Source organism: Crotalus tigris, unplaced genomic scaffold, assembly GCF_016545835.1.
Source record: "Crotalus tigris isolate CLP2741 ecotype Arizona unplaced genomic scaffold, ASM1654583v1 scf7180000018432.44079421565:4894166, whole genome shotgun sequence".
NCBI classification, from domain to species: Eukaryota; Metazoa; Chordata; class Lepidosauria; order Squamata; family Viperidae; genus Crotalus; species Crotalus tigris.
The window spans coordinates 3,659,950-3,682,500 of NW_024096999.1; the positions used below are offsets into that span (position 1 = coordinate 3,659,950).

Here is a 22,551-nt window from a genome sequence, read left to right on the forward strand (position 1 = left end):
CTTTGCAAAGAGTCTGGCTCTGTGCAGACTTCTATTGTGGGGGTAAACCAGGAGGCCGAGAAGGGAATGGAGTCTAGAAAAACCGGGGCCAAGAATGATAGATTAATGGATTGTTTATTTATACTTCCCATTGACTGTTTATTTGCACGTCCCAAATATTAATCCTTCCCAGGCCAAAAAATAAAAAAAAATAAAAAAATGGAGTGGCTGCCAAACAGCAGTAGATATAATTTTAAATGTTATTTAACTTAACGTTTAAAATGCTCTGCTCAGAAAAATGTAGTAATTATTAATACGCCCATGAAGATGTACCACAATATTACAAACAGAAAGAAGACTTTTTTTTTTAAATTTAGGATGGATGCTTCCTGCAAACGTTATATATATGAGCGACTAAACACACACACACACACACACACATATACATACATACATACATATATACACACACACACATACACACATATATATACATACATATACATATATACATATATACATATATACATATATACATATATACATATATACATATATACATATATATATATATTTGGTTATTCGGGTTTTCTCCCGCGTCAAAACCCGAATAACCAAAGACCTACATAAAAACACCTGCGAAAACCTCAGAATATATATATATATTTGTGCAATTTGTGCAATATTTTTTTTACCTCTTTTTTTTTTTCTTGGGCATCCTCCTGCTGGGTTGGCAGACTAAACCACCATTGCCGGAGAATAAACCATGGTTTCCTCGCAAAGGGCGAACTCCGACCCTGCCGAGTCACCTCCCTCCCTCCTTCCTTCCCTCAGCCGGGCCCGACTGCGCCTGCGCGTCAGGTGAAAGGGGCGGGGGGAGGAGAGCGGCGGCGACGGCAGCCTCGCGAAGAGCCGTGCCCGCGAGGCGGGTGCGCGCGTAGCCGCCGGAGAGCTTCTCTCGCGCGCCCTCTCCAGCCTCGGCCGCGCTTCGGAGAGAAAAGGTCGCCTTCGGTCGGTCGCCTTTTTTTTTTTTTTTTGGGTTTGGTTTTGTTTTGTTTTTAATTTTTCTTTTCAACCTTCCTCGGTCGCTTCGTTCGCCGCGCCCGCGCGCACGAGTTCCCCCGCCTGAGCCGCGAGGAGCCACGCAGCGCCGGCCGGCCGGCCCGCCTCCCCTGTCGCTCGATCGCTCGCTCCCTCCCTTTTTGTTTGTGTGTTTGCTGCCTCCCTCCCGCGCCTCCTTTTCTCCTCTTCCTCCTGCTGCTCGTCGTCCTCAACGACGCCCGCTCGATCCTCCTCGCGGACTCTCCTCCGGGTGGGAGCCAGGCCGCGGCTCAGCCCCAGCCCAGCGCCCACAGGTGAGGAGGGAAGAGCCAGGCCGCCGCGCACGGCCTCCTCGAGAGCCGACCGAGCCGGGCCGCCACTGCGGCGCTTCCCTCACACCGCGGCCTAGCGGCGCGCGCGCGGGCGGGCCTGCTCTGAGGGGAGCGGCGCCAGCCGGGCCTGGCGAAGCGGAGGCGCCCGGGCCGATCGGCCTCTTTCTCTCTCTCTCGGCGGAAGGGGTCGTACCTCAGGGGAGCCCGGACGGGACGGAAGGCCGGGAGGACGGCGGAGGAGGGACCAGGCCGCCGAACAAAAGGAGCCTCTCCGCCGGGGGCGGGGGCGGGGAAGAAGGCGGTTGAGGCGAGACTTGGGAGGCCGAGATGGGCCCGCGCGCTGCGGATGGGACGGACGGACGGACGGACGAGGGAACCCCGGGGGGGGGAGAGGACAGTTAAACTTGGTTTTGATGGCTTGCAACAGGCCGGTCTTTGTGAGGCGGAGGAGCAGAAGGTGAAGGGGGGCGTGTGATAACACACACACACACACACACACACTTCTATCTTCTGTCAGATCGCTAGAAGAGAACAAGGTTGGACTAGAAGACCTCCAAGGAGCCTTCCAACTCTGTTATTCTCTTACTCTACAGTAAACTGTGTATCTTTGCTATATTCTGTACTATCTGCCTGCCTATCTAATCTACCTACATTAAATTATCCATTTCTATCTATCCACAGCTTGTGTGTCTATCATCTCCATCTATCTATCCACAGCTCTCCTTCTTCTGTATCTATCTATCTTCTCCATCTATCTATTCACAGCTCTTCTAGCTATCTAGCTATCTAGCATCTAATCTATTTATTCACAGCTCTTCTATCTGTATCTATCTACCTATCTGTCATCCACATCTATCTATTCGCAGCTCTCCTATCTCTATCGTCTCCATCTATCTATATCTATCTATATCTAGCTATCATCTCTTGCTATCTCTCTCTCTCTCTCTACCTATCTATCGGCTCCATCTATCTATTCACAGCTCTTCTATCTGTATGTATGTATCTATCTATCTATCTATCTATCTATCTATCGTCTCCATCTATCTATTCACAGCTCTTCTATCTGTATCTATCTATCTATCTATCTATCTATCTATCTATCTATCTATCTATCATCTCCATCTATCTATTCACAGCTCTCCTACCTCTATCTGTATCTATCTACCTATCATATATCTATTGTCTATTTATCTCCATCCATCTCTCTTTCTCTGTCTTCAACCATCCATCCACCAGCTGTTCTCATTTCTCTTCTCATATCTCTTTCTGTAAGGACCCACCCCACTTTGCATCTTAAGAAGACAGAACTCTTGGAATCTTTCTTCCAACAGGCATCTTTATTAAGAGAAGGTGGTTACAGGCATTCTAGACAGGACTTGGGGTCCAAGCTCTCCCATTCAAGGTTTTAAGGGATTCCCCAGTAGTCCCACCCAATCACCCCCTTCTTCCAGTGACAGACTCAAGCATTACATTCCCACCCCCTTTTCCTCAGGGAAACTTCAGAGAGGAGTACATGAAAGGTAATAGCCCCATTGTTATGGTTAGTCCTTCTGGTGATATCCACATCCAATCCCTTTGAAATGTACTGAAAGAAGTGAGGGCCATAAAGCCCCTTTGCTCACCCCCTTCCCTTCATCGTATGACAGAATCCAGAGAAGGCAGAAATGGGGTTTTCTATAGTTGATAACTAGAGATGAAATATAATTGGATTCTGACACTTTCTCAGTATTGTAGCCATGTGGCTGAGAAAGGACTAAGATGCCCTTTCCCACTTTCTTTTCTTTCTTTTTTTCTCTTTGTGCCGCCTTTCATCTTAAAAGAAATGAAATCAGAAGTGGGGAGGATGGGGCTTGATAAACTTTCCTCTTCTCATTCCTGACTTTAGAAAACCTGCATCTTCAATCCAGGCGTTCCCTCTCTGGACAATTTCTGAAGGCAGAAAAAGAGAAAAAGGAAAAGGACCATGGGAAGCTTCATTGCTTCTCTTTTTCTGGGGCCATAAAAAAAAAATAGCTGCCATTTGCTGGATGGCATTTCTGCATTTTGGCTTCAAGGTAAATCCCAGTCCTTTTCAGTGGTGCTTTTGTTTTGGTGGAGTGAGGTCAGAAGCTCAGTTTGACTGTGTAGACTGATTATTTGGAAGTAAATCCCACTGGGTTGAGTAGAGTTTTCTCCCAGGTAAGTGTGCCTGGGACTGTAGCTCTGGTTATAAACTTTAGTGGATCTTTGCAAGCTGTCCTAATCCCTAATAGTCTTACCATAGATCTCCAGAGACATCCTTTCTCTCTTTGCACCTTAGTTCACTTCTCTGTTGTTATATGATGCCATGCCTATTTATGATATATGTTGCTGTATGTTGCTTAATGTACATGCACAAGTGTATCTTTGTAGAGAAGGAACAATTCAGAACTAAATTTGCATTGGGAAAAATTTGGCAAGTGCCACAGGTACTGAAACTGAAGGTGGTGAAATCTAGAAAACTCTTCTCCAAAAACAAATTTTTAAATGTCAAAGAGAGAGGACTGGGGACTTGCCTGTGTAAAATAGAAGTCCAGCTATCCCTTGGGCTGCGCAAGATACTTGAATAATTTGGATCTTGGCCATCACTTTTAAAGTTAGCAGCATCCTTCACTATTGTGGAATCAATGGAATGTATGGACACACTTTCTATTTTAACTACTGATGAGCAAAGTAACTCTTGTTCAATTCAAAACTTGTGCTTATGTTTTGAAAGATTCAATACATCTTTTTGTTCTGTGTTTGTAACTCAATCTTTGAATCATATTAAAATGTTTCTTTTGGAGAAGATTTATGGAGTGGTGTTAAATGATAATAGTAATCTGTCTGAGTTTGTTGTGTTATTTTCTAATTTTTATCTGTTTTGTCAGTCTATATTAAAACATTTATATTGATGCTTGTACAAGTGAGAGTAGTGATGTCCTAATGGAGCCAAACTATTTTGACAGATGAAGGGTACTGCAGGAATACTGCAATATTTCAGGATCAGGCTTTAGATACATATTACACTAAGATTAGTTTTTTATTTTTAAATTTAAAAATGATCAGTTGCAACATACATTGATTTCTAATGTTAATTGTATATGAAGATAGCTCATTTCTTTTTTAGATACAATAACTTACTGAAAGAAAAAAAGGCAAGCAAGTTCTAACTATAGAATTTGAAGACAAATCCATTCCTCATTGAAACCCGAATTGAATTTACTTTGAAATTAATGCACACATAAACTGCAGACCAAATACAATCACTTTCAGGCTTCTGATGATTATAGTTTGTAAGAAGATAGTGAGCATCATGGAAAGTTCATTTCAAATGCACAGAGCTTTCCAAGATTCCAGGGAGATAATGCTACACTGAAGCAAAATTGAGTGTACACGAGACTTCTTATAGTTAATTGAAATACAAACTGCTCCATTACACCCCCCCCAAAAAAAAACTGCTAGGGTGGGCACTTAGGTATTACGTTTGACATCCTACTATTCCTCAAGCATAAGCTTGAGGAAAAGTGTCCTAAAATTGGGATGGATGCTAACCACAAGCAATTTGGATGTGAGAAATTGTTGCTAATTCTACAACTTGAGTCTATACACTACCTATTATATGATAAGTTTTATTGTGATCTAGCTCTTACATTTTGTAGCTTGCTAGATTCGTTCTGTTATTGCAGTTTGTAAATACTTACAAACTGTACATGTAATACATTAAGTTATGTATTACATGTATTTCAAGTCAGTTCTATCCCAAAGCATCTTTTTAAAGGAAGATTTCAATAGCGTTGAAATGCATTTATTTATAGCCCATTTGGGTAATAAATGTGGCTGAAGCATTATTAGTCTTGTTAGTACTGGATGGGAGACCACCAGGAAATATTGGAAGGATATGAAAATATACTGGAAGTCCCTTACAGCTTTTCTATGAGAAGTTGAAACAAAGATTTATTGGGCTTGTGTAAGTGGATGGTGCAATCTCTATCTCCTTTGAATGGCTCTTAGTTAATTTCAAGTTTCTTGTTTAATTTATATAAACACTTTACATACTAAAGTGTATGCAATATTTGTAGAACGATAAGATTCCAGAAAACTCTTAAACGTTACTTTTCAGACTTTATAAGTGATGTCTCCCTTTTAGTTGAACTAGATTTCTAGTGACTTATATTAGTTTTCTTGATAACAAGAAAGTGTCTTGTTTTTTCTTTAATACTTTTTCAGGTTTTTAATTTAAGTTACAGCACTGAATTTTCTAAAAGTGTCCCATTCACACACTAACCAAACCTTTAGTAATGGATACATTTTAGATAAAACGCTTAATAATGGGAACATTTTTCCTAAAGAACAAGTAGTTGTCACATTTTGATATGTGAAACCTCCATGGAATATTTCAACAGAGTATTATTATAGGGCACATTACGGAAGAGTGCTTTCTCAGGCGGAACCTCATAAGCCCTGAAAATGTTGTCTCTGTGACCATCATCACACAAGATTTCCTCAAAACAGGGATAGAGGCAGGAAATGAGAATGCAGTTTTGGAGCTGGCCTGGCACAGAAAAGAATGTAGGTTTGAAAGAGCTGAAATTTCTAGGATCTCATTGCCATGCGATGGCCTTTCTGTTAGATGGTTTTCTGGAGCCTCCAGTGCACGTAATAGTAATTGTTACACAGCCTGAAATGGCCTTCCAAACAGAAATGTATTTTCAATCTATCACCCTGTCCCCTAGTCTCACTCATAGTGCTATTTAGTTTAGATTAGGGTTTAGTTTCTATCACTTAACTCTTTAAAAATAGTTTAATTATCTAAATCCATACACACTATTAATACAAATGCTTATACATTTAGGTTTAAACCTATAGGAAGCCTAGGAATTTGCAGCTGTTTGTTCCATGCGTCATCAGATAAGTCGTGTTGTATCTGGTGCTATTCCTGGCATTCAGTGCATCAGAAGAACAAACTTTTTTTGAAGGCTGCATACTAAAAGTTAGTGACAGGGCTGAGACAGAAATCAGATTTTTGTTGATCTGACATGAACTGAAGTAAAATTAAATATGGTTACTAGTATTTCTGTAATGTATTTAATAACTTCTTTATGTTACATTAGCATTTAAACCATTGGGTGTATCCTTGGAGAGAGTTACACAGGGCTTTCAAAGGTCATCTGTGGCTCTTGGACCAGAGATCTGCATCTTCTTTTGTCTGCCTGCGTTGACTGCAGAATGTGTTGTTCTCTCTATATTGAGGAATCCTGGAATTTAAGTTGATTTACTGAGATTTGGCTTGTTTGTCTTTATCTGCACGGTCCCAATAGAAATTATTGCTCACTTCTTTTAGGCTTGCATGTGTGTTTTAAATACAACTAAGTATAAACAGCAGTTTTCATGGGAAGGCTGTGTAAAATATCTTGTGTTCCATTCTTGGCATTTCCAGGTATGGCAGAGACTCTTCTGTAGCTGTCAGCCTGTGGGCAACATAGAGAGAACTGATAGTCTTACTAATCATAAAAGGGATTGTTTATTCCAAAATAATGTTCATATTATAATTTAGTGAGTTGAGCTTATCTGGAGAGAACTATGCAGTTTCCTCCCAATAGTATACGAGAGATTTGCCATTGCCTCTCTGAGAATATTGTTTTAACTTTTAACTCTACCCTGAGATTTCCTGGTGGTCTCCCTTCCGAGTATTAATCAGGCCTGATCACGCTTTGCTGCCAAACCCAGATAGAGTCTGTCCCCTGCTGGACCTTTCTAGGAAGCCTGGGACTGTACAGGGAAGAAGACGACAGCCTGGCCTCATTCGTTTCAGAGGTCTGCTGGCCTTGCTGCTCTTTCTGTTCCATATTAAACCCTCTTTCCAGGAGGACACTAATTGAACTCACCAGCTGCTTGTTGGAGACAGTCTGGTCCTCGGAGGGGAGGGCGGAGTGCAGGGCTGTAGTTTGCATTTTGCCTGCAGCTCATCTTCTAGCTTGGCTGTGGTTGGGGAAGGGCCCAGGGCTCCTTTTCCGAGCCTGCCTTTTCCTGCATTAAGCAGACTCTGCTTTGATGGATGCCTGCATTAGTTGACTGCATGCAGAGTCCAGCTGGTCATGTGAGGCTGATACGCCTGTTGGCTGGCCGACCAGCCTGCCTGCCTGCCTCTTCCTTCCCTAGGCTGAGGTGAGGCACCGCCTCTATTCTGGGGCTCCCTCCCCGATGTGTACGAGGAGCCGAAGAATAGCAGACTCAGGGCTCCTTCGGCAGCCAGTGGCTTTGCTGCAGAAGGCACTGGGCTGAATCCTGGAGGAGCTGCTGCTGCTGCTGCTGCGTCTGGATTTGTGTGCCGTGGCCAGCTCTGACTCTGGAGATCACCCAAGATTACAAGTAGGCTGGGTGGTGGAAGTGACAATGCAGGAGCCGTCCTAAGCAGCTTTTCTGATCAAAGTGGATCTAACTGGAGGCTGGCTGGCGGGATTTGCAACGCCGTGACTCTCACCTTTGCTTCTCCCCCACCCTTCTCTTTCCCAATTGGTTTTCACTCCGGATTACTTCGGAAACTTTACTGAAAAGGAAAGGTTGGGTTTCCACGCCCTGGCCATGTTCGGGAAACGGCCTGCCTTTCATGGATTTGTGCCCCCTTCTGGGTATTGTGTTTGCGCTGGCTGTCTGCAAGCCTAGGAATTTCCAGCAGGGCCCTCTGTTGTGGATTGTTTTTGTTTCTATGGAGAAACGCAATGAGCTGTTTGACTCCTGATGACGGGGAAATCCGCCTTCAGTTTTTTGTATGCTTGGAAAGGAATCCTTGATACCTGTCTGCCAGGAAATAAAAGCAACAAAAGAAAAGGTAGCACATTTCGAAGCTGGGTGGTTTGTGGAGTCTCACATTCAAGAGTTGTAGAAGTCTGTTGTGGCCCTGGCAGTCGCAGGCATTTGTTTGTTTTGTTTTAAAGAAATGGGAGAAACACCCGTACGTTTTCCGCAGGTGGTAATTTAGTTGAATTGGTCCTACTAAGTCAGTGGTTCTCAACCTTTTTAATGCCGCAACCCCCCCCCCAACCGGTCGTAAGTCGAGGACTACTCAACCGGTCGTAAGTCGAGGACTACTCAACTGGGGCAGCACCGTTTGCAGAATGGGACTTTTGGCGGGCTCAGCAGGGCAGAGACAGCCTGGACAATTCCTATTGGCTTTTGAAAGCCAATAGAATTAGACTCTATTCAAGAGAGTCTATTCTATTGGCTTTCAAAAGCCAATAGAATAAAAGGGAGTAGCACAGCTAAGGAAAAGGGGGGAAAAATGGCGGACTGCGTTGTTTGGGACCCCCGTGAAATGGTCGTTCGACCCCAAATGGAGTCCCGACCCACAGGTTGAGAAACACTGTACTAAGTAGTAGAACTGTATACTGTATCACAAGTAAAACCTTCACGTGCTTTAAATGGGCCTGGAATAATTGCTAATATTTTGTTTTAGCTCAAAATTCACTCTGTGTCTAAAATGTGACAAAGAAAGTGAAGAATCACTGTGTAATATGTTTGCAATACATTATTAAGTAATTGTATCAGTTTGAAATTTGGCATGCCCTGATAAGGTAATCCCGAGAGATATAATTTGGTAAGTTGTATTTGAATTCTTGAGGTCCTTCTTGAGTATTCTTGAATATTGAGCCAATTAAAAATCATTATCTTTTCTGTGGTTAAAAAATCTTGGAGAAGAGTTGGCTCATAGTTGTCTAATTTGTATCTGATTTTAATTGTAATTGTACTTGATTTTTTTTCTAATACCAAAACAGAGCAGGTTCCCCTTTCTGTTAAGAGTAGAAGCCCTAAATATACTTACTGTGCAAAATGGAATTTTGGAATCTAACAAGCAGATTGTATTCTCACACAATTGCTGACTGTTGAAAAATAGCGATTTTTAGTATAGTTAGCAAGTAAAGTATTGATGCGGTCAGAAAACAGATCTACATCCATTGTGTAATATTTGAGATCTGTTTTACAATTGGGCATGCTCTGACACGCTCTGTGAAAATGAGGCAGGATCCCACACTTATCCACACCCTGCCTGTCATTTGTGTTTTGAGAAAGTATACAAAACACTTAAAAGTGGTGAGTCACTGGATGATTCTCTTGCTGGATAAAGATTAGTTTTAGCACAGCAGGCTTTTGCATATATTTTCATCTGATATTAATACAGTTCATTTTTGAAGATTTAATGATGGAGGGGAATGGAGAATACTTCCAGCTGTTAATAACTGGTAATTTGCATGTGCTAATACTTTAACTGACATAATGTATTAAATCTGGCCTATAGATAAAGGCAGAAAGGAACGATAATTGGAATCTCAGAATCTTTTTCATGCAGTACTTCATACAACTATTTGATAGTAATTTATACCTGCAATTGGACACAGAAGTGCTTTAAAAACATTTTATACTAAAGCATGAGACATACAATAGTGGGGCTAATTCTGCTATCAGCTACTACTTAACTACTAACATGAGCACAATTACACTTAAAGAAGTGGAAAATTAGTTTTTAATTAGGTCAAGTAAGAATTTAATATTTTAATAATGTGCCAGGTTTTGTAGTTCTAGAAATGAAATATCATTTCAAATAAGCTAGATATTTAAGTTTGCAAAACATGTTTTTAGTAAAGTCAGTTCAGTTTAAATTGAAAGAAAGAGCCAACATACTGGTTAGGGTGTTGGACTATGACTCAGGATTTGATCCAGGTCCACACTCAGCCCTGAAAACTCACAACCTGTACTTCAAAAGATATTATGAGGATAAAAGTGAAGAAAGTTATAGATATGGCAGAAAGAAATTAAATGAATAAATAGAAGCCTGTCCTGTCTGGCTAGATGACTACAGCGATGATCACTTTTCATCCAAAGTGATTAAGATTTCATCATATGAGGGCTTTCTCTTCTGGCAAATGATTGGCAATATGGAAAGCTACTGAGTTATTTTAAGCAAGGTCAATAAAACAGCCTGTAAAACAGGCATGTCAAATTTACAATGTCACATGACGTCGCGCGACGTATTGGGACTTTTTTCCCCATTGCTGGCAATGGGGTGGGCACAGTTTCGGTGTGACACATCTGGCCTGCGGGCCGGCAGTTTGACATGCCTGCTGTAAAACATTTATACTAATATGTTTAATGTAAAATACAATTTTATGTACATTGCCCCATGAGGCCATCCAAATGAACTAATTATAATTGGCAAAGCATCTAGTTAGAAAACTTTTCTAGAGCATGCTCCTGTCAATATACAGAAAATTTGTATGAGAATGGGGTCCCTTCCTCATTTTTCAAGAATCAGTAGACGCTTGATAGATTCTATAACTATAGAATAATAATCCTACAAATATAGTGTGGGAATTGTTTTACTGTAAGTGTAAAACCCAAATGATTAATCTTTTCAAGTACTAAATAATTAGGGCTGAGCTTTGATAAACTTGATAAAGTAGTTGGAAGCATTTGCCGTCGGATTAAAGGGTGTGGAAACGTGATTTCTAAATCATTTTACAGGATTGTATATTATGAAATGCATGGCCCGGTTGAGTGTGGCTAAACGTGCGCAATGCCCAGCTTTTTGGGTGTGGGTGTTTTACACAACAGGGTAACCAAATATGTGTGTGACAATTCCCTCATTATAATGTATTTGATTTAAGGAATGTCTTCTTGGTCATAAATAGTTCTGGGGGAATTTTCAAGATAGGCAGAAGAGGCATTGCCTCTCTTTTAACAAAAAGGAGAAATGCGATCCCACGATGGTACATGCCGCCCTTGCCTTTTTAATTACAACAGCAGTAGTTTGCTTTAACCATGTTTTTTTTTCCAGAGAAACTTGCTGCCAAATAAATCGAGACATTGTTTTAATTTGAATACTTTAACTGCTGAGTCCTACCCATTAATTGATTTAAGTACTTTCAGCATACTTTTCTGGGGCTTGCAAGATGCTTCCTGATCTGCACAGTGAGACTGTTACCAGCCCAGTGAGGTTAGCTATATTTAGGCATAGGTATTTAATAGCATTTCAGCCACTCAAAACATGTAGCCAGATGGCCAGGGAAAATATTGCATGAAAATGTTCTGATTGGTATGAAAAACAAATGTAAACTGTCACGTTGTTGAAATCTGGCACCCTCCAAATATTGATATTTTGGTCCCACGTGTTTAGGAAGAGACTGATTTTCCATCTTTTGTTGAAATCCATACCAAGCACAATATGCTGAAATGTTGGTTCAGGGTGCCGCTATTCCTCCTGTGCATAATGCCATTGCTTGCCTCCTAGGTGTTTGTCACTAAGATGATAGCAGTTTTTGCATTGCAAGAGGCCTGGTACAATAGCTAATTATCACCCAGGGTGTCTGGAGGAAAAGCTCTCAGTGTATCCGGAAGTAGGTTTCTTCAACAGCACGTAGCTACTCAGGAAACCTTTTTTATTTTTAACTAGCAGCTAATTTGGAGATGTTGGAAAATCCTGACTGAGCTTGATTATTTTGTCAGCAATGGGCAGTTCCTGTCAATAGATAATTTCTCTGTGGGGGGTGAAAAGATGCCAGAAAATAAGCAACACTTTATTACAAATACTGCTATATTTTGTTTACTGTTTTGACAAAAGTTTTGGCTATATTGTTGCAGTTCTATCTAGGGTGTGATTTCAGTCACAAGTCTGGAACCTCTGGAAGTTTTCTTGATAATCCCAGTTCTGCGGGTTGGGGGGGGGATGTTATTTACAGATCCCATTTGATCAAGCAAATCATAACCAACATTTTGCCATACAAAATAATTTTGTATCTTAATTCACCAGTTTGTAAACTTCATAGATGCTTACTGGACTGAAATGCAGGCTTGCTTAAAAAAAGAGAAATTAAAAGTGTTCTAAATCAGCTTACTAGACTTGGTATTTAAATGAGCACTCTTTTTAAATATTTTTATTAGCAACGCTGAAGGAAAAACAATGAGAAAAATGCTAATCTAGTGATTCCATTTCAGGTAAAACCTGTTGCTGTTATTCAAACCTCTTACTATCTTTTAGACAGACCGTCAGAGCAGATTTGAGACCTCACTATAGAGGGTAACTATGGAACATTTCAGAGGCTGTGCAAATCTAAATACCAGTTGTTCAGAGAGGTATAAGGTCATTATGTTCTCTTTATCACCATCTAAAATTCGCTGTGAGAAATAGTTGCACTTTGTGGATCAGCCCATTGTTGTCTTTGATCTTTTTCCCATAAAAAAAAATAAAGTTTGTGAGATGATTGTTGCTAGTGAAAAGGAGCTCACTTTGCATTTGTTTGTTTGCTTCTTGCAGAAATGAGTCGTCAGACTGCCACAGCACTTCCTACAGGTACCTCGAAGTGTACACCGTCCCAAAGGGTACCTGCCTTGACAGGCACCACCGCCTCCAACAATGACTTGGCCAGCCTCTTTGAGTGTCCCGTCTGTTTTGACTATGTGCTGCCACCGATCCTCCAGTGCCAAAGCGGCCATCTTGTTTGTAGCAACTGTCGCCCCAAGCTCACCTGTTGTCCGACCTGCCGAGGGCCCTTGGGCTCCATTCGGAATTTGGCGATGGAAAAAGTGGCCAACTCTGTACTGTTTCCTTGTAAATACGCCTCCTCTGGCTGCGAGATAACATTGCCACACACCGAGAAAGCTGACCACGAAGAGCTTTGTGAATTTAGGCCTTACTCTTGCCCGTGCCCTGGGGCTTCTTGTAAGTGGCAAGGCTCTCTGGATGCAGTCATGCCACACCTCATGCACCAACATAAATCAATAACAACGCTACAGGGAGAAGATATTGTTTTCCTTGCTACAGACATTAATCTTCCCGGAGCTGTTGACTGGGTTATGATGCAGTCTTGTTTTGGCTTTCACTTCATGTTAGTACTGGAGAAACAGGAAAAATACGACGGTCACCAGCAGTTCTTTGCAATCGTACAGTTGATAGGCACGCGGAAACAAGCTGAAAATTTTGCTTACCGCCTCGAGCTGAACGGCCATAGGCGGCGATTGACTTGGGAAGCCACTCCACGATCGATCCACGAGGGAATCGCAACAGCCATCATGAATAGTGACTGCTTAGTCTTTGACACCAGCATCGCACAGCTTTTTGCAGAGAATGGCAACTTAGGTATTAATGTGACAATTTCAATGTGCTGAAAACCCAATCTGACATTTTCAGGGCCAGTGTCTAAAAAAATAATAATAGTAATCACCTCAATCCAATCGGCTGCATTCAGTTTCGCAGAAACCGTGGTAAACATCTGACTGCTAGGTGTGAACAATTGGGAGGGAGAGGCTAGCGTACATGAAGGTAAATTAATGGGAAGACTGTTCAGGCGCAGGTAACAGTTGCATGTAATAACACTAATATATTTAAATGAGTCAGCAGTAAACCACTGAAATATATATATATATATATATATATATATATATATATATATATATATATATATATATATATATATGAATATAAAAATATATTATATTATATATATACCCAAAATGGGCATCCTTTTGTATTAAGAATTGATTCTATGAAAAGTGCTGTAAAATAATTCTAAACCTCTTTGTAGATTGATTGTACTTTTGAAAAGGATACCGTTTTGTGTTTCATTTGTGTTTCTTTTGACTGACAAGCCATGCAAAGCGGTCTGGGGTTTGATCGCTGTTTCTCCTGTTCTTTCCTCTTCTCCCTTGCTTTTTCTTTTTCTTCTTCTTCCCAACTCACTACATAGTATTGCTGCTGTTCTTGTATAAATTTTCTGTGTATTTGCTAATTTTTATTAACTTCTAGTTTTTCATTAAATAAATGATTTTTCTTTCCGGTGATTCAGGTTTTAATTCTGTTTCCTTTTTGGTTTTTTTTGGAAGGGGACCTTTTGAAATAACTTATGGATGTCATCTGACGCACAGCAAAATTGTTTTTGGCTAAAGGTAGACTTCCATATATTGGTAATATTTGATGGTGCTGTTTTGCCCCTAAGGATGGTACAGTTATAACATACAACTTGAAGAATAGAGACTCCATTAGACAAATTCCAAAAAAGGCTTCTTTTAGATTGTAGATATCATTACATTTTGATTTCAAACTTAATTTTGAATAAGTTGTTTCATAATGTTCTTTTAATTTATTTTAAGTTAGTGGGGAAATTCAGGCCAATTTTCAAAAAAATCGAGAGATCTTGAAACACTTTGAGGTCATTCTTGTATTAATTAGTTGTGCAATACAAGAAGGCATAGTTTACAGTATTTGTAACTATAAATATAGGCCATATTTATAGTAAGCTGTTTGGTCTTTTTAAAATTCTGTCATTAAAAGAATTTCTGGCAAACTGAAATCTCTTTAAGTGATGTTGGCTGTTTTGTTTGGGTTTTTGTTTTGGCAATAATGGAATGAAAGCAAACTAAAATGGAATTATTCCTTGCAGTTGCACTATTAATGCTATGGTCCTGCAGCAGAATCCCTTTGTGCCAAGATCTTTCTCTAGCAGGCTATTCCCTGAATGCTTATCTGCCTTATCTTCCTTTGAGGCATCTGTAAATGGGAATCAACACCCAGGAGAAATGTGAGTGTGTTCTCTCACACATTTCATATTTGTTCCTAGAAGCCATGCATATTAGCACATATCGCACAATACATTATTTTTAAAGTTATCCAAGGTGAAAAAAAATTCAGATGACTAAAAGTAATCATCAATGATTCTTTTAACAGCAAACAAGATTTTAGGTAAGAGGAGAAGAAGCAAGGAGTGAATGGGAGAAGCGCTGTTCCCAGTAGTCCCTGACTTACAACCACAATCGAGGCCGGAGATTTGGTCGTAACTCAAGTCACCATGTGACTGGTCTCGATTTTGCAACCATTTTTATAATGGTCGCTAAATGAGTAACTGTGGCCATTGAGCAAATCAAAGGGTTGTAAGCCCAACTCGTCCAATTGAACTTTTTTTTTTTTTTTTGACCAGAAAATAGAAAAATGCAATCACATGACCCGGAGATGTTGCAACTGGTTGTAAATATGAACCAGTTGCCACAAGCACCCAAAATACAATTACGCAGCAATTGTAACTTGGAGGATGGATTGTTAAGAAACTTTTTTGTTAAGTGACCAGCTATAAGTCAAAAACTACCAGTATGAGCTTTAGGCTGCTGGACAGAGATTAGCAAGGCATGTAAAGCCTCTACTTTATTAGAAATGTCTGGGTACACCTTGGCATCATATAATTAGGGAAAGTTTTTGTTTCTGGTTCATATGCCTTGGCTGCAAGGGACAGTATGAGCTCCAGCTGTGTAATAAACCAGTTGCATCAATTGAGATCGGTTTAATGACATTTGACCGTAGTACTGGCCAGTTTTGACTTCAAAGGAGGCAGCTGATTTTAAGTACCTATGCTCGCCATCAAGCCTTTTGCTCAATGAGATGCAAGGCATGCGCGAATAAGATAGGCTCAAATAAATGATCTTTATATTATTTGATTTTGAATAGTTCCCCCCCACCTTTTTAATTCACGAAACTGCATAAAGTAGAACAAAGCTCTCGTATGCATTTTTAGATGCCCACTGAATGCTCTCCAAAGGTACATCGCTAGAGGAAAATTGTCAATCTTTTAAAGAAGTACCGCAGGGCTGGGATGATTTCACAAACTTATTTCAGTCATTCTTTTGAGTCAGCAATTCTCTCAGGGCAGCAGTGAAAAGGAAGCTGGATGTGTGCCCAAAAATTTAGCTGTTTTTTTTTTTTTTTTGCAGATGATACTTAGGAACCCACCTTGAGTCGTGCAGTACAGCTATAGCAACAATACTTAACAAAACTATTGAACTCTTTTGCTAGTCTTGACAAAGTATATAGATTATTATTCTGCCCTTTTGCGCAATATACGTCTGTCTGTACTTCCCTATGTACTCTAGGTGTGAACTGCCAGAGATTACGATAAAAAACTTGCTTACCTTTAGCAGACTGGTTGCATCATCTACCTTCAAGTTTGTAACTCTGGGTAAAAGAAGTTGCTATGGGTTCATCTAATATGTTGGTACAACCAACCATCCGTGAGATCTGAAACGGCTTTTCCAAACTTTCGGAATAAAGTCCCTCTTTCCACCCAACTATTTTACACAGATCTCCAGAGAGACCTAGTGAACAGAAAATCTCTAGAGACCTACATTGTTATTTACCCATGTAGTAGGCTTGTATTACCAGTACTATTATCCTTCTCATCTTTCCTACTGCCTTCTCCTATTGGTATCCTATTATATTTGTTGTTTGTATGTACACTGAGAGCTTATGCCCCGGAGACAAATTCCTTGTGTGTCCAATCATACTTGGCCAATAAAGAATATTCTATTCTATGCTATTATTCTATTCTCTATTCTACTCTAATCTATATTCTATTCTATTCTATTCTTCTAATCTATATTCTATTCTGTATTCTATATTCTGTATTCTATTCTAATCTGTATTCTATTATTGTATATTCTATTGTATATGCTATATTCTACTATTCTATTCTATTAAATTCTATTCTTTCCATTCTATTCTATTTCCATTCTATTCTATTCTAATTCTATTCCATTCTAATTCCATTCTATTCTATTCTATTCTATTCTATTCTATTCCCTTTAATAAAAGTAAAGGTAAATGTTCAGTCATATCTGACTCTAGAAGGCAGTTTCTTAGCTGAAGGAGACAGTATTATCCAAAGACATTTCTGTGGTCATGACTATACACCAAGATGCACAGAACGCTGTTATTTTCCCACCAAAGTACCTATTTATCTACTTGCATTTGCATGCTTTCGAATTGCTAGGTGGACAGGAGCTGGAGCAAGGGACGGGAGCTCACCCCGTCTCGAACCTGGGCTGTCAGCTTTGCAAGCTTCATGTCTCAAGTATATCAATATGGCGCAATTTTTTTTCTCCACGAGGATATCAATACTCCACGCCTTTTTCTCTCACATTCCTTCATATGTTGGTTATCTCGGGACAATTATTTCAGTTGGCATTAAAGAAAAAAGTGGCCACTATCACCTACTTGAGACTGAAAGGCTATGCACAGAGCTTTTAACATTCCTCTATAAACGGCACAAAGATTAATACAATTCCACCCGCGCATAATGAAGCAGACCGAGTGGAATCACCGATCTCGCCGTTGCAGGTACCTTGAATCGGTTTGAGATCTGATATGGCAGATTTTGCCAGTTTCTTTTTTTTTCCTTCCAGTTTTTTTTTCTTTCTTAAGAGTGACTCTTTGTATTACAAAAGGAACAAAACACAGAATCCCTGGTTGTCCTTACGAACCCTTGTTTTGAAGGATACGCTTCCTATTGAATTCTTGATGCACCCTGCCTTCCTCGTGCGTGTATTTACTTGGAAATGAGACCTGATAACTTTAAAGTATTTGTCTTTAAATGATTTAGGAGGGATGCAATTGTATTTGGAAACCCATGTTAGAAAATAAAAGCATTTTTTTTTAGCCAGTTCTGGAATTAGGCAAGAGCAAAACAAATTACTTTTCAACGTGGTTGGTTGGCTTTGATTTGGGGTTTGCTTTTCCTTTGCTTTCTGCAATTTGTCAAGCTAGGTTCAAGAACGGAGTATGGAAGTATTGCCATCAAGGTGTGTGAGAGTTATTGGAGACAAAGATGTAATGGGAGAAGTAGACTAATCTAGAAACTTCTCAAGGTCAGCCTTGTGCAGTCTTATGGGTGGGTCTCCACAGTTGTCCTTGAAGGACCTGGAGGCGTTTATCTGTGTGGGAGAGAAATATTTCCTCCATTCTGAATTGGCTTATTCTAAGGCAGTATGTCTAATAAAATCACGTGAGAAAGGAAATAGTTATTTACCATCCTGAACCCTCAACAGCAATTCACTGACCAGGTCTTCAAATACCAAATAAGTGGGAACGAGATTGTGATGTATAGTTGCAATTTTTCCAGCTGCTTGAAAGAAATAACTGCCTGCATTTTTTTTTTTCAGAATTGTTTTGCAAATATCTTTTGGAGGAAAAACCTCCATATGCAAATGTCTTTGACCCTATAATTAATCCTGATGGTTCTTGAACGTATGAAATTGGCCAGGAGTTCCTTGGTAACAGGGTCTGTTCCACAGTTATTTGGCTTGTACGAGTGGTCCTCAACTTACAACGATCCGCTTAGTGACCGAAGTTACAACGGCACTGAAAAAAGGGACTTAGGACCGTTTTTCACGCTTACGACCGTTGCCGCATTCCCCAGGGTCATGTGATCAAAATCCAGCCGCTTGGCATCTGACTCGTATTTATGACAATTGCAGTGTCCCGAGGGGGGGGGGGGTTAAGCCAGATTCGCTTAACCACCGTGTTGCTAACTTAACGGCTGCAGTGATTCACTGAACAACTGTTAACAAGAAAGGTCGTAAAACGAGGCAAAGTTCACTTAACAACTGCCTCACTTAGCAACAGGAATTTTGGGCACAATTGTGATAGTAAGGCGGGGACTACCTGCGTTTTAAGGCAGAAGGGGATATTCTGCAATAGGCGACGATAAGCCTTGGATCTTGGGAAGCCTTGCTGGGTCTGTTGTCTTCTCAAGCTGGTAAAACTTGCTTTGAAGCTTAACCAAATAATAATAATAATAAAAACGTTATTGTCATTATATGTGTATACACAGTGTACACATACAACGAAATTTGCGTGACACCCAAAGACCAGGTCCCCAAAGACCAGGTCCCAGTAACAAGAAATGTTACTGTAAAGTTGGGAGTGGATGAATAACCCCCAACCTCCCTCCTGCCCCTTCAACGCGTTTCCCAAGTCGCTTCCTTTCCCAAGTCAAATGTTACGGAAAGATAAGTGGCTGAGCTTCCCATCCAGCGCAGCCCAGGAAGTATTGCAGGAATTTTCTCAGATGTCATCAGACTGGTTAGGAGGAGGACAAAAGATTGCATTCTTTAGCTGTGACACTGGGAGGCTATAAATTCCCACAAGATTTGCACTGCGGGATTGAAGGAGGAAATCTGTTGTAGATCAGGCCATGGCTGAAGCGGGAAGATCTACTCTAAACAAATACCGGTAAAGTAGGATTTAAGAATGAGATCAGAAAAGGCAGGAGACAGTGTGGGGAGTGAGATGTCCGAGAGATAAGCTACTGCTGTTATTTAAGAAAATGTCTCTTCTCTAACCTCTGATAAAAAGGAAATTGAAAACTATGGCAATCAATAGGAAGCTGTCCACCTCTAAATTAGGGGCTGTTTTAAAACAGCCTGAAATTATGTAGCTGGCACAGCAAAACCTTAGTTCTGACATTCTTTCCCAAAAGAAAACTCCAGCAAAAGGGGCTATTTCTGCATTTTAAAGTGGCTTCCCATGGCCCATCTGGTCTTTCCCCAAGTTAGCCTACCTTTTTCACAAGCTGCTCCCCTCTTTATGCTAACCTTTGCGTGACTTTTTAATATAAAAACTGGCTGGCACTTCCAAAGCGTTCACTCTCCCAGTTGCGGTCAATCTTCCTGCGGATAGCAAGCGCAAATGGCCACCGAGGAGAAAAAGACGTTTTTGAAAACCTGAGAATGGGAACAGATGTGACAAGCAGACACTGAAGCAATGGGGTCATGTCAGAAAAGTGAAAAACAATGAGAAGAGGAGGAGGAGGAGGAGGAGGAGGAGGAGGAGGAGGAGGAGGAGGAGGAGGAGAATTACCTTAATTACTTAACTCCTACAGCTATCAAGGAGGAGCAGTCAGTGGTGGTTGAGGCTTAACACATCTGTTTTAGTTAGGGAAGAACCTATTCTGAAATTTCAGCCTGCTGCAATTGGAGGGGGGGGGGTGATCAGTAAAACAGATGATAGCTTCCAGTTACAGAATCTCTCCTACCTTATATCGTTTGGAGCAATGTTTCCCAACCTTAGCCATTTTAAGATGTGTGGACTGCTAGAATGCTACAGCCAGCTGGGAATGAAAGTCTACGACAGGGGTTCTCAACCTTGGCAACTTGAAGACTTGTGTCTTAAAGTTGCCAAGGTTGAGAACCCCTGGTCTACGACATCTTAAAATGGCTCAAGTTGGTCTTGAGGGCATCAGAGCAGTCCTCGAAGCTGCAACGTTTTGTTAGCGGTCATGCTTTTCAGACAAAGGGGAAACCTGTTTCGACTGGAGTAGAAAACAGTGAAGAACTTGAGTGTCATGAGCTATAGATTATACAGTCATCTGGAGATGCTTTCGTGGCTAGGCTACAACAGACTCTTCATTTAGGCCTACGTGCTAAACTCCTAATCTTGCTCAAATCCAGGGTGTCTCAAAGATGCTTTTTTCAAAAGGCAACTGGATTTTCTGACTCAACTGAAGAACTTCTTGGATGAGAAGCAAAACGTCTTCAAGGAAAAAAACAAAGAAAGCCCAGTTGCCTTTTGAAAAAGCACCATTGGGGCAACCATGATCTGAATGACTGAGAATCTCCACAGACATTTGAATCCCAGAGTCTTTATTTCCATATGGACTTTGGCTGGTTCTTCAGGAATCCTCAAATTCATTTCAAATAGAACTTCTGCTTTCAAAGCCTCTAAACCAGTGGTTCTCAACCTTTTTAATGCCGTGACCCCCAACCGGTCATAAGTGGAGGACTACTCAACCAGTCGTAAGTCGAGGACTACTCAACTGGTGCAGCACCGTTTGCAGAATGGGACTTTTGGTGGGCTCAGCAGGGCAGAGACAGCCTGGACAATTCCTATTGGCTTTCAAAAGCCAATAGAATAAAAGGGAGTAGCACAGCTAAGGAAAAGGGAGGAAAAAATGGCGGACTGCGTTGTTTGGCGACCCCCGTGAAATGGTCGTTCGACCCCAAACGGGGTCCCGACCTACAGGTTGAGAACCACTGCTCTAAAAACACTTAAGGAAGCTTGTTATTATTATTTTTGGGGGGTGGTTTTTTGGGTTTTTTTTTTTTTTTTGGTGCAAAGGTTTCAGACCATTTTTGTTTTGGAGAGTGGGTGAAAATTGAATAGCAGCTGGGCTCTTTCAATATGTCTTGTTTTGCAAGCCAGCACATTTTTCTGTAGGTGTTGATATATTGACAAATTAAAGGGTGCCGCCAAATGGTTCACACACACACACATACACACACTGACCCAACCGGTACCACTTGAATCTGGCATTGATGAAGTAACCAAATGATAGGAAGAGGCAATAATACTGGAAGGCTGTCTGTGACCAGAATAGACTTGCAGGACTAGCATGGGGTCCGAACAGCTGAAAGAGCAATAAATAAAATGCAGTGGAAAAATGATCCAGCAGTTAAAGCAGATTGATTGTAGGGCATGTTGGAAGAATACATATAATTCTACACTAATTCTGGTGATACACACAGTGATATAATGAACTGTTAGCGCTGTTTCTACTTGCTTTATTTGAACAGTGACCTACAGCCTTGCAAGATTGCCTTGTAAAGTTGCTTAGATTTGCAATCGGGAAGAAATTTAGAGGGTTGGGACAAGATCTGATTTAAATTAATTACAAAGAACTCTGTGCACAGTGCCGGTTGCTGAGTTATGTTCATCTGATTAGTACCTCACTGAAGTCTAGTGAGTGCGCTCCCCTCCCACGGAGATGGAATTTAATAGCATGTAATAGCATAATATAATTTATTAACCTATTTTGTACTACTAGGTTTTGGCTAGGTTCACTATGTATATTAAAGCATCCTAAAAACAGATCTACTGTAAATCTTGCAAAAAAGTGATCTTTCTACTGATGAATGTATCCTCAGAAAGCGTGCCCTAAAAATATGACAATGTGCCATCAAGCCAATGTCAACTTTCAGTAGCTATATAGGGTTTCTCCATGAAAAAAAACAATACGATTATTCAATAAAAATGAGGTTGAAATCAAATGTTCACATTGGAAGGGTGCATTTGCTCATAAGATTCCACAATACGTTTGCTGGTGCATTACAAAGAAGAGTTTCACTCTTCTCTGTGTCACATTTTACAGAAGAGCTGCTAGTTCAGGAAAAAGACCTGTTTTCACTGACGCCTGTATCAATCAACCAGCATTTCAAGACAGTTTTAAGTTATCTGTGCTGAGAAGGTTAAAAACATCTAAGGAGCTAAACATTCTGTGGCTCTGTGCCCTGTCCTGGGATGTGTGGCTGGACCCACAAGGAAATCTTTTCAACAAACCACGGAAAGGAAGTTGTTTCTTGCACATTTGTAATGCACCTGAACTTTGGTAAATAA

General features: G+C 40.7%; 2 protein-coding genes and 1 long non-coding RNA gene across 8 annotated transcripts in view; 1 reads left to right on the forward strand and 2 right to left on the reverse strand.

Moving 5' to 3' along the window:
* Positions 1-831: 831 nt before the first annotated feature.
* SIAH1 (siah E3 ubiquitin protein ligase 1) lies at positions 832-13,771 on the forward strand. 6 transcript variants are annotated; one of them, XM_039352439.1, is made up of 3 exons: positions 1,035-1,334; positions 3,238-3,406; positions 12,658-13,771. In XM_039352439.1, exon 3 carries the CDS (start codon positions 12,660-12,662, stop codon positions 13,506-13,508), a length of 849 nt encoding a protein of 282 aa, XP_039208373.1. In that variant the 5' UTR covers positions 1,035-1,334; positions 3,238-3,406; positions 12,658-12,659; the 3' UTR covers positions 13,509-13,771. The 6 variants fall into 6 exon arrangements, with proteins under 6 accessions (XP_039208374.1, XP_039208373.1, XP_039208371.1 ...); XM_039352440.1 differs by lacking the exons at positions 1,035-1,334; positions 3,238-3,406 and adding an exon at positions 832-990; XM_039352437.1 differs by lacking the exon at positions 3,238-3,406 and having other exon boundaries at positions 1,036-1,334.
* Positions 6,424-7,372, reverse strand: LOC120312130. Its single transcript, XR_005557795.1, has 2 exons — positions 7,238-7,372; positions 6,424-6,820 (listed from the first exon to the last, which is right to left on the reverse strand). It is a non-coding gene; the product is annotated as an uncharacterized LOC120312130 (long non-coding RNA).
* A 7,480-nt stretch (positions 13,772-21,251) lies between the features above and the next one.
* The window catches only part of LONP2 (lon peptidase 2, peroxisomal), a 50,448-nt gene continuing 49,148 nt past the window's right edge, over positions 21,252-22,551 (reverse strand). The window contains exon 15 of the mRNA XM_039352443.1: positions 21,252-22,551. This exon is cut by the window's right edge and continues 1,014 nt beyond it. The gene's annotated coding sequence lies outside the window, so the exon portion shown is untranslated.

Excerpts from the sequence above, each read along its gene's own strand:
- SIAH1 (XM_039352436.1), top strand. The coding sequence starts at position 8,091 with ATGACGGGGAAATCCGCCTTCAGTTTTTTGTATGCTTGGAAAGGAATC. Across the intron at positions 8,182-12,657 it reads TAAAAGCAACAAAAGAAAAG|AAATGAGTCGTCAGACTGCC; the intron begins GTAGCACATTTC and ends TGCTTCTTGCAG.